The 16,034-nt window shown below is 33.2% G+C and overlaps 1 protein-coding gene across 1 annotated transcript in view; it reads left to right on the top strand.

The window, feature by feature from the left end:
* Stxbp3 (syntaxin binding protein 3) overlaps nt 1-16,034 on the top strand; it is a 68,609-nt gene that overhangs the window by 16,219 nt on the left and 36,356 nt on the right. Inside the window, exons 4-7 of the mRNA XM_046467162.2 lie at nt 3,966-4,042; nt 7,223-7,301; nt 8,609-8,712; nt 13,434-13,588. Coding sequence (XP_046323118.1) covers nt 3,966-4,042; nt 7,223-7,301; nt 8,609-8,712; nt 13,434-13,588 — 415 coding nt within the window. The remainder of the gene's footprint in view (nt 1-3,965; nt 4,043-7,222; nt 7,302-8,608; nt 8,713-13,433; nt 13,589-16,034) is intronic.

Here is a 16,034-nt window from a genome sequence, read left to right as displayed (position 1 = left end):
TCAGTAGTAGAGCACCTCTGGATTTAAATTCCCAATACCACCAAAAAAAGAAAAAAAGAAGAAAGAAAGAAATTTGAGTGCTAGGGTTATAGCTCTGGTAGCTCATGTGCTTTGCATGTGTGAGTGAGGCCCTGGGTTCAATCCTCAGCACTATAAAAAAATTATTGTAATTTTATTTTTGAGGACATTATGTTTCATTATGACTCTACCAATAAATAACCTCTCTAAATTTTTACCTTGGAGACATATAATTAAGTGCCCTGACCAAGACTTAAGTCAATTACTTTGTTGAGGTGGTTCTTTAATTTTTTTTCCTCTTACATATTTAGTAGTTTAGTTTATTGCTACACTAGGTTTACCTCAGTGGTTTCATTAATGTTTCTGGGGTTTTTGTTTTTAGTGTTTTGTTTTGTAGTGCTGGGTATTGAACCCAGAGCTTCACATGTGCTAGGTAAGCACTCTACCACTGAGCGACACCTCCTGCCCTTGTCATTTATTTGTATTCTTTTTCAATGACTATTAAGATGTCATAAAATCAACCTTTGTGCATATTTTAAAATACATAATGTTGATTCGAAGTTATGTTGTATTAATCTGTATTACCTTCTGGAGGAAGTACCAACATCTTATAACATTCATGATCATGTTATTTTTAACTCATCGTCCATTAACTCATTTATTTATAAGTTTGATCTTCATAATTCCCCTGTAGAGAGAGATTAAATACCCCCATCTGCAATGAAGAAACAGACTCAAAGTCAAATACAGTTCTTTTATATTTTGCTCCTAAGTATATACTCAATATTTTTTAGAAAGCCTGACCATAAAATATTTATGGGCTTTTTTGTTTGGTTTTTGGTTTGGTTTGGGGGCATTAGGGATTGAATCTATAGACACTCTACTACTGAGCTACAATCCCAGCCCTTTTTTATTTTGAGTTAGGATCTTGCTAAATTGTCCAGACTGACCTCAAATTTGCAATCCTTCTACCTTAGCCTCCAGAGTAGATGGGATTACAGGTATATGCCACCACATCCAGCTAATATTTGTGTGTTGATAGTCACATATAAATTAATCTTTATCATTGATTATATTATATATTCAATTTATGATCTTTATGGAAAAAGTTGTAAACTAGAAATTAGATTAAAGCTTTAATTTCTTTTACTATTAAAAAAGTAAATTGTTGATTAAGGCTATGTAAGTTTTTCAAGTTCCCAGAGGATATTTTGGTCTGAAACTAGGATGAGCACCATTTTATAAATGTGTGAAAGCACAATGAAACTGTAGAGCACTATAAAGAGTTTTTAATTACCTTTTTCTGTAGACCATTGTTTTTCTTACTGTGGCCTGGTCTTGTAGACCAACACATATATAGATCCCCTGGGTAAAATATTAGTATTCCTTTTTTAAGCTTATTTGACTACAGCTTTTCTTTTCTTTTCCTTCCTTCCTTCCTTCCTTCCTTCCTTCCTTCCTTCCTTCCTTCCTTCCTTCCTTCCTTCCCTCCCTCCTTCCTTCCTTCCTTCCCTCCCTCCCTCCCTCCTTTTCTCCTTCTCCTCCTCCTCCTCCTCCTCCTGGGACTATATCTTAGAGCACAGTGCAATGGAATGTTCTCAATATCTTCCAGAGTCATGTAGGTTTAATCACAGTCATTATCTATTAGTTTAAACTTATGGTCCTTTCAAATTTTATATTAGCCCTTCTAAAAACCTTTATATGAGACTTGGCATTGGCATATTCACTGGTCAGACTTTATTTTGTCATGCAGGTCATTTTGAAAATGTTCAGTAGTGTCTTGTTATTTATCTGTTTATTTATTTATTTATGGTACAGGGGATTGAACTCTAGGATACTCAACCACTGAGCCACATTCCCAGCCCTATTTTGTATTTTATTTAGAGACAGAGTCCTACTGAGTTTTTAGCACCTTGCTTTTGCCAAGGCTGGGTTTGAACTCAGAATCCTCCTGCCTCAGCCTCCCAAGCAGCTGAGATTACAGGCATGTGCCACTGTGCCCAGCATGGGTCTTGTTATTCTTTAAAAATCAACGAGGGAAGAGGCTCAGGCTGTGGCTCAGTGGTAGAGCACTTGCCTAGCATGCGTGAGGCACTGGGTTCGATCCCCAGCACCACATTAAAAAAAAAAAAAAAAAAAACTAAACAAAATAAAGGTATTGTGTCCATCAACAACTAAAATAAATATATATATATATATATATATGAAAAAATATATATATATAAAAATATATATATATATATATATATATGAAAAAATTTTACTTCAGTGCAGATAAAGTCAAATAAAAACCTTAAAAAATAGATTTAGAATTAGACTTTTGCATTATTGAAGACCTTTCTTTTTTTTTTAAATATTTTTTAGTTGCAGTTGGACACAATATCTTTATTTTTTATTTATTTTTATGTGGAACTGAGGATCGAACCCAGGGCCTCACATGTGCCAGGCAAGCTCTGTATCACTGAGCCACAACCCCAACACCCGCCCCCCAAGACCTTTCTTTATCATTTAATAGATATACACTTTCAGTGAATTGGAGAAGTAATACTTTTCTGCTCTTGTTAAACAGATATTTCATTTTTGCAATGTTGTACCTGTACATTATTCACCAAATTATAATAGTATGTACAGCACAGGATGATTGTTAGATACTTCATTTTGAGTATTAACTACTAGAAGTAAATTTACATTGAATCTTAATCATTTTGGGGGGAACTGTGGGGATGGAACCCAGAACCTCAGGCATGCTAATAATTAGTATGTGCTCAACTAGCAAAATTCACCCCAACCCCCCTGAACCTTAATCTTTTAAAAGTAAAAATCATGGTTGTTGGAATTGTATAAAAATTACAATTTCCTACCTAAAGTATTTGAAATTTTCTTTAGAAATTTTATTTGATATCTAATAACAAATTGTACATTAGTAATATTAATTTAAGAAAATGAAATTTAATTTGAGAAAATGAAATCACCATATTTAAGAGAGAAGTCCAGGGTGTGTAGGGTTGTAGCTCAGTGGTAAAGCACTTGTCTAGCATGCACAAAACCCCAAATTCAATCTCCACTACTGGGGGAAAATAAAGTCCAACAGTAGCCTTCATTGCATGTCACATATGTTGATTCTTAATAGTCCTTTGCCAACACAAGTCTTGAAATATGGTTCTTTTGATTTGTAGGATACTTTTAGTTTTTTTTTTTTTTTAAGAGCTTTAAGTAATTTGACAATTAGAATTTGTTACATTCACTTTGTTTTATTGTTGAAAAAATATAAATGTTAGTATGTGGTTTTAAAAGATTAGTGTCTTCAATTTTAAAATACTCTCAAAATAAACAGGTATGGTGCCCCATGCCTATTATTCTAGCTACTCCAGAGGCTGAGGCAGGAGGATTAAAAGTTTGAGGACAGTCTGAGCAACTTAGCAAGATCCTGTCTCAAAATAAAAAATAGAAAGTTAAAAAGGCATGGGGTTGTAGTTCAGTGATAAGAGCACCATTGAATTTAATCCCCAATACCGAGGGAAAGTACTCATAATGTGGTTATAAGGTTTCATAAATAATATATGTAAAGTCTTTAGTGTAGTATAACTGGTATCATATTTGCTATTATAATAGAATATTTTTAAAGAAATATATTTTTAATTTTTAATGCATTTTCTTTTTTTTCATGGCATATTCTTTGCTTATGCTGGTAAACCTACCTATGAAATCACTGTTTTATCTTTTTTTCTCACAATGAGAAAGCAGTGCAGCCTATGATTTAGACTCAGGGAAGACACACTTTTATGATTTTTAAAATTTATCAAATGAAAAAAAAAACATAAACCAAGTGTGTATAAATCTGTTTCTCTATTATTGTAAATGGAAAGTACAGTAAAATTTATTTAAAATTTGTTTCAAATGCATAAATATTTGCTTATATAAAGTGACCTTTTTGTTATTGTTGTTAGTTGTGGAGAATATTTATAAGAATCGTGAACCTGTCAGACAAATGAAAGCTCTTTATTTTATCACACCAACATCAAAAGTGAGTATATTGTCTTTAAAAAGTGGATTCCTGGGCCCTGGGTATATCTCAGTGGAACAGTGAGTTCTTAATATGTATAAGGTACTGGGTTCAATCCCCAGCATAAAAAATGTAAAATGAAAAGTATATTCTTTAGTATATAAAATTAAAAAGTATATTTTTCAGTATTGTCATGATTTGCTGTTAGAAAATTAAAAGTAATGAAATACTCCTCTTTAGAAAAATATTTCCGTAAATTATTTTGTTTAGTAACCTTCTGTTAGAAGGTTGTTTTATTTGTTCTTTTCCCAATGGAAACAAAAATGAAAGCTTTCCTTTCTCATATATATATATATATATATATATATATATATATATATATATATATAGATGAAAGCAAAATTTAATTGTATAAAGTGGTAGAGTTTCTTTGCATAATTTGTTGTTCATGCAGTTTTTATTGATCCATAATTTTGAGGAAAATGGAAATATAGGTAAAAGAAATAGATCTTGGATTAATCCTTTATTTATCATTGTGACTTTCCTGTACTGTATGTATGTGTATATGTGCATAGGATATGTCTGTGTGTTTTTGTATTTTATTTCAAAATAACTTTTTCCATTTACAGTCTGACTATATGATTTAACTCATACTTTAAACCAAACTTAGAGCCAAATAAAGTTCCTTCCTATATTCAGAAAGTATCTGAGAATGTATTTTCCAACACCTCCTCTCACTCATTTATACCTAGAATATTCATCATTTGGGGATCCCAATTTCATTTCACTTCTAACTCTAGCAGATGATAGGGAAAAAAATCAGATAATCAATATTTAGCCTCTACATATTACTACTGGTACAGAAGAGGTTTTAATGGCAGTTTATAATTTATCCATGATATAATTCCACAGAAGAAAATTCATGATTAGAGAAAAATGCAAGTTAAAAACCACTGTTGTTTCTGATGTACTGGTGCACACACACCTGTAATCTCAGCTACTTTTAGAAGGTTGAGGCAAGAGAATTCCATGTTTGAGGCCAGCATGGGCAACTTAGCCAGAGACCATATCTCAAAATAAAATTTAAAAATGCTGGGAATGTAGCTCAGTACAAGGCTCTGGGTTTAATCAATCCCCAGTACTACAAAAAGCAAACCATTCTTTACGTAGCAAATCAGTCAGTCATTCAGTCAATCCATCCATCCATCCATCCATTCATCCATTCATTCATTCATACATTCATACACACACAGTATACATACAGACAATATCTGTGTACATATGTATGTTACATTTTAGCTATTTTATCTGTTAGTAATGAAGCAGAAACTGCCATATACTGTTAGTGGAAATACAAATTGAAATAGCCTTTTTCAAAAACAATTTGCCATTCTTTCTTAAGAATCTTATAAGGGTGCTCTATATTTTAGAATTAATAGTAAGAAAATAATCATATAAATGGTCAAATAAAGTTCCTATGAATAAATAAGACCAGTTAAATTACTAGAATTAATAAAACATAGAATGAGTAATTATTAAAAATGAGGTTGTGGGAATTTTTCATGACCTAGGAATTCACTTTTAATATTAAATGATAAAATCAGGATATAAGATTGTATATTCAATAAAGGATTAAAGGATTCAGAGAAGATGGTGCTTGGATGTGCCTCCCCTCCCTACCACAGCCAACTGAAGTTTCTCCTCTTGTCCTGAAACAAATGCCTGCTGGGTTCTATAGACCTCTGGGTATGTGAGGCATTGGGGTTCTTCGGAGCTCTGGTAAAGAAACATAGTATGAGACTTGCATCCTCATGAACTGGGAGTACTTGGAGACCAACACAAGAGTTCCCAGACAAGGATCCTAATGTGACAGATTTCAGAAAGAGTTTGCTGTAAGAGATCTGTAAACTCCAGGGGAAAAGTCAATTGAATGTCTCAGAAAATCCCTAGTGGTCTATATACTTTGCTTTGGTGGTTTTGCTGTGGGATGAGAAACCTCTTTGTCTTCCTTCTGTTGTGGAACTGTCTCTATTTAGAATTTTTCAACAACTAAGTCTAAGCCACAACTGAGTTGACAAAAGAAAAGTTGGCAACTAAGTTGTCTAGATACCAAAGAGAGGAAATTCAGTGAAATGAAGAAAACACACAGCTAGCAAAATCTAGCTGCTTGAAGAGAATGCTAATCTAAACAGAAAAAATAGTCTACATAAAGAGAGTCTAGTATAGCGCCTTAAATAGTTTCTAAAGCTCAGAGTGTGATTTCTTTAAATTTTTTTAAAATATTTTTTTTAGTTGTAGATGGACACCATGACTTTATTTTATTTATTTTTCTGTGTGTTGCTGAGAATCAAACCCAGTGCCTCACACGTGCTAGGCAAGTGCTCTATCACTGAGCCACACCCCAGCTCCTTAGAATGTGACTTCTTATTTTTTTTTTTTTTTTTAATATTTATTTTTCAGTTAGAATGTGACTTCTTAAACAGTCGGTTGCACTTTTGAAATATGGATTAATGAGCTGTAAGATCAAAATGGAATGTCTTCAAGAGAAAAAAAGTCGGGGAGATCATGAGGAAAAGATAAAGATCCATGTGATCTAACAGAAGTACATTTTTGGGATCTCCAGAAGTAGAAAAAGGAACAGAGAGATAATAAATTCATCCAGATGATTTTCTTTTTTAAAATGACTACATACTACCAACCACATAACTACTGCCTATATTACCTGCTGTTCCTCCTCAAAGTCATCTAACAAGCTCTGAGCTTTTATTTTAATCACATGACAATTTTAGCTCCTACCTCACCATCGTGTTCTTTAATACTTTTGTCATAAGTCTTGGTGGTTTCATTATCCATGTAGATGATACTTCTAGTACCTTGGCTTTTCATTTCCTTGGTCTGTTATCTTTCAATAATATTGTCTCCTGTGTTGCTTCAAGCTTAGTTCCTAGACTTCTACATTGCCAATAAAAGCACCTTGTTCATGCATATTACCTTACTCTTTGTTGCATATTAGCTGTCACTGGCTAGAGAACTTCGCATCTGTAAAAATCAGTTTATAAATTAAACTTTTAGCCAATAAACTTTTATTTTATCATTGAAATAATTTTAGTTATTTCAAAAGCTAGCATACTTTTTTAAAAAAAGCTAGCATATTTAAATTAATATTAATAAAATGTGTATTAACATCTAACCTGTTTTAAGTCTGTAGATTGTTTCTTACGAGATTTTTCAAGTAAATCAGAGAACAAATACAAAGCAGCATATTTATACTTCACTGACTGTAAGTATCTTTTTAAAAGTTATTACTTCATTGTTTAAGATCCTGTTAATTTTAAAGTGTCTGCTTTTTATACTGTTTAGGTACTAGTGATTTTTTTTATCATTAATCAGTTTCAATTGAGAATTTGATTACACTATAAAAAATAAGAACCTTTGGGAAAAACAGCCATCCATTTCTCCCAGTAAGAGAGAAAGTCTGTTACATTTATGTTCAAATAAAGGAAGCTAAAGTATTATAAGAAGTTCAAAGACACGTTTCCGTTTTATGTTATGTTATATAACTATATTTTCAAAATAAAAATACCATGAATTCAGTTACGTCTTGGTCTCTACTATTAGAGATTGCTTACTTTAAGGAGCATATAATTTTCCTTGCCCAGTAGTAGTTTTTTTTTTAAAGTCATATCATAAATATTTGTTATTTAAGTAACTTTATTATACAGAACTTCATGATATGGAGTTGATAAAATTTAATGAATGTGAACCTTCTTCTAACTTAAGGAATCCATCTTTCTCCTCCTCCCTCCTTTCCCCATCCTTGTTGATGCAGTTCTAACCCAGGGCCTTATACATGCTAGGCATTGTTCTACCACTGGGTTCTATCCTTAGCCTAAACTTAAGGATCTTGAGACTGAAACATATATTAAAAGGCATTAGGAAGCCAGGCATGGTGGCACATACCTGTAATTCCAGCTACTCAGGAGGCTGAGGCAGTGGGATCATAAGTTCAAGGCCAGCCTGGGCATTATAGTAAGACCCCCATCTTAAAAAAGATATTAAGAGCCAATGATTTTTATCTCTTATCAATCTTAACAGTTTATTATTGATATTGCAACCTAGATCTAATGGTAAAATTATGGCCTCTAAGTTTTAGAACTGACTAGTTAGAATCTTAGAATTTCTGGACATTAGAAAAGTTTCTTTAATTCAAGGAATAATTAACAGTTTGTGTGGCATTGTATTTCACTTACTGGTTGGTCAACCTGGAAAAGTAAAATTATAAGCAGTTCTGAAAATGCCAATTTTATTAAGTCATGAATTTGGATGTAATTTTCCTTTCTAACAATTTTAGTTTGCTCTGTTAACAGATCTCTAGTAGAGATTATGGTGAGTGTGAATGGGAGAAAGTGGAATTTCTGTTACAGTTCTTTTGACTTGAATATACTTGTCTGTAAAGAACACTTACAGTAAATTACTTTGTGAAAGCCATTAATTATATATAAAAATATTCTTAAATGTTGGGATGATTTATTCAAAAGTAATAAAGAGTTAGATGGAGTTATGTGCTTTAATTTTTTTTCTTCTCAGTTTGCCCTGATAGTCTCTTTAATAAAATTAAGACATCTTGTCCCCCCAAGTCAATAAGAAGATGTAAAGAAATAAATATTTCCTTCATTCCACATGAATCTCAGGTACTTTCTCTTTTTTTTAAGTTCATAATGGATTATAAATTTGATTTTATGAGCTTAATAATAAAGCATATTCTAAAGATGTTTTTATTTATTATTTGTGAATTTTGTGCCTAATCCATAAATAAGGACTCCCCTTGATAAAGGGAAAAAAACATGAGCAAAAAATTGGAATATGACATTAATAATGAACAAAGGAGACTTAAGTTTCATATCTGCCACAAAGTCAAATTACAGCCTTCCTGGATTATGAAATCAAGAGATTTCTAAGCATAAATTTTTGTTAGATAAGACCAGAAAAACATTTGTAGCCATTGTGGTATTCAAACAAATGCTGCTGCTTTTTTGGGGGGTGGGTACTGGGGATTGAACCCAAGGACCTTTACCACTGAGCCACAGCCCTTTTTTTATTTTTTTATTTTGAGACAGGGTTTCTCTGAGTAGCTTAGGGACTCGGCCTCCCCATTTGCTGGAATTATAGGCATGTGCCACCACACCTGGCAAAATCAAATGTTCTCTAATAAAATTTTAATTTATACAATAAAGGTTTTCTATTCATTTTGCCTTTGGAATAGTTAATGAACTTTTGATTAATAATAGTAATGGTGAGCTGAGTGTGTTGGTATACATCTATAATCACATCTACTCAGGAGGCTGAGGCAGGAGGATCACAAGTTTGAGGCTAGTCTGAGCAACTCAGTGAAGCTGTATCTCAAAATAAAAAGGACAGGTGATGTAGCTCAGTGGTAGCGCCCTTTTCTAGCATGTGTGAGGTCCTGAGTTCAATCCCCAATACTGCAAAATAAATAAATAAATAGAATAATAGTAAAGGTGATAATAATAATAAATTTTGTATAATACTGTGTGTCCAGTACTTTCTTGGATGTTTTAATAAATTTAATCGTTTAATTCTTACAGTAGTTTTATGAAACTATTTTAAAGATCAGAGATCAAAGAGGATAATTTATTTAAACAAGTCACACAGCTAATGAATTATTCAGGTTTGTTGTGCTCTGTTCTTTGTGTTTGGATTCTAGCATTTTACAGAATTGAAATTGTTAGTTCAATTTTATTTGGAGCTGAGAGGTTCATTATTGAGGTATAGAAAGGATCCTAGATAAGGGATTTCTCTTTGAAGCAATTGCTTTTTTTCAACAAAGATCATGATCCAAATTGAAAACTGTTCAGATATCTGCTTAGCATTAAACTGTTTTTGAGAAGTTAGCTTTATGCTTACTTCTTTAATATGACATGTAAATTTTAGTATAGAATAAAAATAGGTTTCCTAAAATCCTGTGGGATATAAGCAGTAGCATAAGCATTATAAATGTTTCCAGAACATCTTGTTTCACAGCAGATAAATATAGTTTTAGCCCCACAATTCATTAAAAATTCTGCAATTGCTATATTTGAAGGAGGGATTTATGTAGATATCTGACTAATTTGATAGTTTATGGCAATAACCTATCTGCATGTATACAGAGAAATCTCATGAGATGTTTTTACTCAACCAGTATTTGTGAAATGTTATGATTTTATAAAGTCTTTTTAATTTACTTCCTTAATAAAAATCTTAAGAGAATTTGCTTAATAAGTTTAACTATTTTGGAGAAATGACAGAATATATGGGATTTTTGTTTGTTTGAAATAAAGATATAAATGAAATATTGCTAAGTGCTTTGCACTATAAGCAGAGACCTCTGTGAGCATTTATCAATATCATGTTCAGTGGACATAATTTGCTAGATTCAAAGCAGTCTGCTATGAAATGATAAGCAAAATATGTGACTTACCCTCATTTGAATACTACAAAAGAGATACAAATTATTATGTAGCTTCAAAAAACTATCAATTATGATTATGTTCAACTGCATACAACAGAAAATCTAAACAACAAGAAAATGTGTTAGTTTAAACAACAAGAGAATGTAGTTTTTGCTAATACTAAAGAAAGTGGGAAATAAGCTATATAAAGCTTATATGCTGACTATACAGAATTGTCAGGAACCTGGTCTCCTAGGCATGGCCCTCATGATCCAAGATGACTATAGAATTATTTTTTTTTTAAAGATAGAGAGAGAGGAGAGAGAGAGAATTTTTAATATTTATTTTTCAGTGGACACAACATCTTTATTTTACTTTTATGTGGTGCTGAGGATCGAACCCAGCACCCTGCACATGCCAGGCGAGCGAATTGCCGCTTGAGCCACATCCCCAGCCCGACTATAGAATTATTATATTCTCATTTGAGGAAGCAGGATGAAAGGGAGAATGAAGGAAGAGTTTTCATTTATATTTAATTAACCAAAGTTTAATCACATATCTAAGTTCATGGAAATGTAGTCTTGCCTGAACATATATTGCTGTTCCTCCTAATGAATTGGGGTATAGTTACTGAAAGGGAGAATATGTTTGTGGGGGAGGAATCTCACAGTTTGCCACAGAAAGAGAGATTGGGAAAACATCTGAAGAATGGATAGAATTTCATAAAGTAGTAATGAAAAGGTAACAGTCTCTAAGATGGGAATCTGAATGCAAAGATATGGAAGCAGAAAATTGTAGGGGAGCAGCAACAATACGGATTGTGAGGAGCAAGAGTATGAAGGCTCTCTCTAGTTAGGTTGGGACTATATAATAGGAGACTCCCACCAAGTTTAATGACAAAAAATGTTGGGGGACTGGTCCTAAAGTTTTTAAGGAGAAGTAGAATCCTAGAAGTCAGACAAGATCAGGTATGTTTAGGGTGAGATGGCCATAGACAAGAGGCCCAGAAGTCAAAAGATTATTGAGGAGCAGTTGATAATGTCAGATATGATAGTGCCTCAAAGAAGTAAAATTGAACATGTAACACATTTAGAAGTTAAACCTAGGAGGTCCATATAATTTAATGAGTCAAGGGATCAAAGAAAGATCTCTTTCCCCTTCAGAAGGTTTAAGGTAAGTAATGCTCTCACATATACATTAAGGCAAGTAGATGGAAAGCACTCAAGAAAATGGGAGAGGGCTAAAAGATATCTAGATAGAAAGTCAACTAGCTGAAGAGTAGAGAAAGGCAGGGGATCTATAATTAAGAAACTAGTTGTGAGTCATAAAGATGAAGAAATATGGTAGTGGTCTAAAGGAACTTTTAATGATGGTGCTAGAAAGTGGAAAGGAAGAAGAGAGTGAGGGATAAAGAAGAAATGTGAGTATAGAATGAAAACCAGCCCCTAAATCCTTTTTGATGCACTGAAATATTAAATGGCTTGATTTAAACAGTATAAGATCCTCCTCTGCAATCTCAGTGCGTTATAGCAAAGATTTATTTCTCATTCATGTTATTGTCCATTGTAGTTTGCCTGGACTTCTGCATTTTCTACATTCTGGGACTAAAACTGAAGGGATGCTCTGGGACATAGCAGAGGGCAAAGAGGAAATATTGGAACCACACAGTGGGGTTCTGTTGTTGTTGTTGTCATGGGTTTTGTTTTAAGGTTTTAATTATTTGTTTTGCAGTGCTGGGGATCAGACCTAGGGCCTTACAGATGTCAGGCAGGTGCTCTATCATTGAGCTATATCCCAACCCCACACAATATTTCTTAAAGCTTTTTGTCTCTATATTCACATTCCAATGATTATAGCCAAACCTGCCATCAGTGGGTAAGAAATGGGGAGAAGCCTTCTAAGGCAGGGCAATAAATACTTTTGAACAAATAATATTTACTGCAGTGGGATAATATACTATGAGAAAGTTGCAGTTCAAGTGTAGGGTGCTTGTTGATAAATTAATACAGCAATATAACCTTTGGGCAGCACAAAAAGAAGTGGATTGGCCATAGCTGAATCTCAGTCCATGTTCATTCAGGCTGCTGCTGCTGTTGGTCATGGTTATGTTCAGAGAAATGAATGGTTTCCAGAAGGAAATGAATGATGTGGAAGGAAATGCAAGGTAGATTATTCATAATACATTATTTAACTTATACTATTTATTACTTGCCTGCTCTTACACCTGGTATATTATTATTATTTATTAATCCCACCGTGTAGTTTAATGGGGAATTCTCAGTACTGATAGGGAGCTGCTGCCTTTGTATCTTCAAATAGTATAATAATAACAAGCCTCCAATCCATTTTTTTTCTATATCAGTAAATGCTTTAGTTAGTCAAATGGATGAATGTATCTGTAAGGATTCATTGCATTATGGTAAGACTTGTTTCTGGCACAGTGGCATGTCATTTTGGAAAATATTTATCTTGAAGACATGAAGAATCTAAAGAACTGAAGACATATGTCAACTGTGGGAAATTTCTAGGTTTTTCTCTAATGGGCTAAGATTTTAAATCTTTGATATGTAGGCAAATTTTGGCTTTGTTGTATTTCTTTCTACCAGGTATTAGATTTTTATTTTAGTTTGACTACCTCAGATTCCTTCATCTGTTGCACAGGTAGTGAAAAGCAAACTGTACAATCTCTTTATGAAACAAGAATTGAAGGAGAGAGGTAGTCTAAGCAGGAAAGGAGAGTGAGAAAAGAAATAAAGGATGAAATCAAGATGACAGAATGATTTGATTGAGGTAAAGACACAGTTGTTTCAGGAAACAGCATGGTTAGTGCAAGTATTTTTTTCTTTAATGTCTCAAATCACAATTGCGTTTCTCTTTTTTTCTTCTTTTGTATTTTTCTTGATACATTTTAAAAGTCAAGTCTCTAGATTGACAGTATAACTTTTTTTGGCTTAACTTAGGTGTATACTCTTGATGTACCAGATGCATTCTATTACTGTTATAGTCCAGACCCTGGCAATGCCAATGGAAAAGATGCCATTATGGAAGCAATGGCTGAGCAGATAGTTACAGTATGTGCCACTTTGGATGAAAATCCTGGAGTAAGATATAAAAGGTAAGACATAATAGTGTTTGTACATTTTATGCTTCTCTTTGCTGTCCAATGTAGAGGCAAGGGATATCTCTTGTGACTTTTTTTTTTATTATTTTGCAAAATGTATTTTTCTTATATATTTACCATGCTCTGCATATAGAAAATCTAAAATTTAAGGCTTAAATTTCAAATTACCTATTTAGTAATAACCTCTGCTACTGAATTTTAAAGCTTAAACGTGGTACTATTTATAGACATGGTTTTTCATTGGTTTAAGGAATACTTGAGGAAATGTCTTTATTTCATATAGGGAATAGACTTACATTTTTTATGTCTTATCATTTTTACTCTTTTGGAATTTTTTTTTTAAGAGAAGGCCTAAGTTTCATGCTATATAACTTTATTTTCTTCTTTATGAAAATGAGTTTACTGTAAAATGTTGTAATTATATGTATATGGCTTGATAGTTCATCCAAAATGATTGTACCCATTTAACCCCCTACCAAGATAAAACATACAACATTAATAGCATCATAGAAGCCCTTCTCATGACCCCTCCCAGTCACTCATCCCTGTTCTTCCTAGAGATAACCTCTATCCAACTGCTAACATATAGTTTAGTGTTTCCTGATTTAGAACTCATATAAATGGAATCATGATTTGTTTTTTTAGCTCTTCACTCAACATTGTTTTCTAACTCATCCATGTTGCTGAGTGTCACCAGACAGCTTGGGTTTTATTTCTGTATTTGTTGTTGTTTGTACTGAGGATTGAACTTACAGGTACTTAACCGTTGAGCCACATCCCCAACCCTTTTTATTTTTTATTTTGAGACAGGGTCTTGCTAAATTTCTCACAACCTAAGTTGTTTAGGTTGGCTTTGAATTTATAATCCTCCTGCCTCAGCCTCCCAAGCTGCTGGGATTACAGGCATATACCACTGCACATGGCATAAATCACTTTTTATACAGGCTGCTTTGCTTATTTAATAAGTATAAAACCTAAAGGTTCAGTCGAATGCAGTGATGCATGCTTGTAATCCCAGCAACTCAAAAAGCTTAGAGAGGAGGATGGTATGTTAAAGGCCAGCCTGAGCAACTTAGCAAGACCTTGTCTTGAAAAATAAACAAGACTGGGGAGGTAGCTCAGTGGTAGAGCAGCTGTGGGTTTAATCCTCAATGCCAAAAATAAAGTAAAATAAATAAAATAAAAAATGAGCTTGATGGGGGCTGGGGTTGTGGCTCAGCGGTAGAGCACTTGCCTAGCATATGCGAGGTGCAGGTTTGATCCTCAGTACCACATAAAAATAAATGAATAAAGGTATTGTATCCAACTACAACTAAAAAAAATATTAAAAAAATAAAATATTGGGGGGCACATGGGAGGATTAGATGAACTCTAGATGGGGCAAAGGGGAAACAGGGAAAGAGAAGGGGGTATGGGGGTAGAAAAGACAGTGGAATGAAACGGACATCATTACCCTGAGTACATGTATGAAGACATGAATGGTGTGATTCTACTTTGTGTACAACCAGAGATATGAAAAATTCGGCTCTATATGTGTAATATGAATTGTCTCGAATGCATTCTGCTGCCATGTATAACAAATTAAAATTTTTTAAAGTTGTAAAAAGAAGAAAAAAATGCTTATCTTAAATAGTCCTTTTTAAAATTTAATTTCCTATTTGATATTAGGATGATAATATAGATTTATAATTGTATTTTATAAATTTGTATTTTACTTCATGTTATAATTTTGGAGTTTTATATTGGAAATGGATTAAGTATTTAGTTTCATTAATTTGTGATATAAATGTGAACATTGTGACTTACTATTATAATTCAGTAACTATCTTCAAAAATAAAATAAAAAGAGCTTGGGGTGCTGGAGTTGTAGCTCGGTGATAGAGCGCTTGCCTAGCATGTGTGAGACACTGGGTTTGATTCTTAGCACCTCATATAAATAAACAAAACAAAGGTCCATTGACAACTAAAAAAATATATTAAAAAAAAACTGGGAATGCAGGTCAGAGATAGAGTGCTCTTGTGTTCAATCTTCAGTACCCCAATAAAAAATTAAAAATTGAGGATGAATTATGAAATAAATGTCCATCTTTTTTAGATGTTAATGGACCTTTATTTTATTTATTTATTCATATTTGGTGCTGAGAATTGAACCCAGTGCCTCACACATGCTAGGCATGTGCTATACCACTGAGCCACAAACCCAGTCCCTTAAATGTCCATCTTTAGGGAAATGAATATATAGAATCCAGTGTAATCATATGATGGGATACTAAATGATATAAAATGAACAGATGTTGTATATGTGTCAATAGATGTTGCACATGCGTGCGCACATGCACACACATACACAAATAACAGAAATGACAAAGGATACATCGAAATTTGTGGTAATGATGCCCTTGAGTATTGGGATAGAGACAAGGGAGAGAACTGATCAGGA

This window comes from Marmota monax, unplaced genomic scaffold (genome assembly GCF_021218885.2).
Source record: "Marmota monax isolate L192 unplaced genomic scaffold, Marmota_monax_Labrador192_F-V1.1 WCK01_AAM20220418_F8-fsc00181, whole genome shotgun sequence".
NCBI lineage: Eukaryota > Metazoa > Chordata > Mammalia > Rodentia > Sciuridae > Marmota > Marmota monax.
This window is presented reverse-complemented; position numbering and strand designations above follow the sequence as displayed.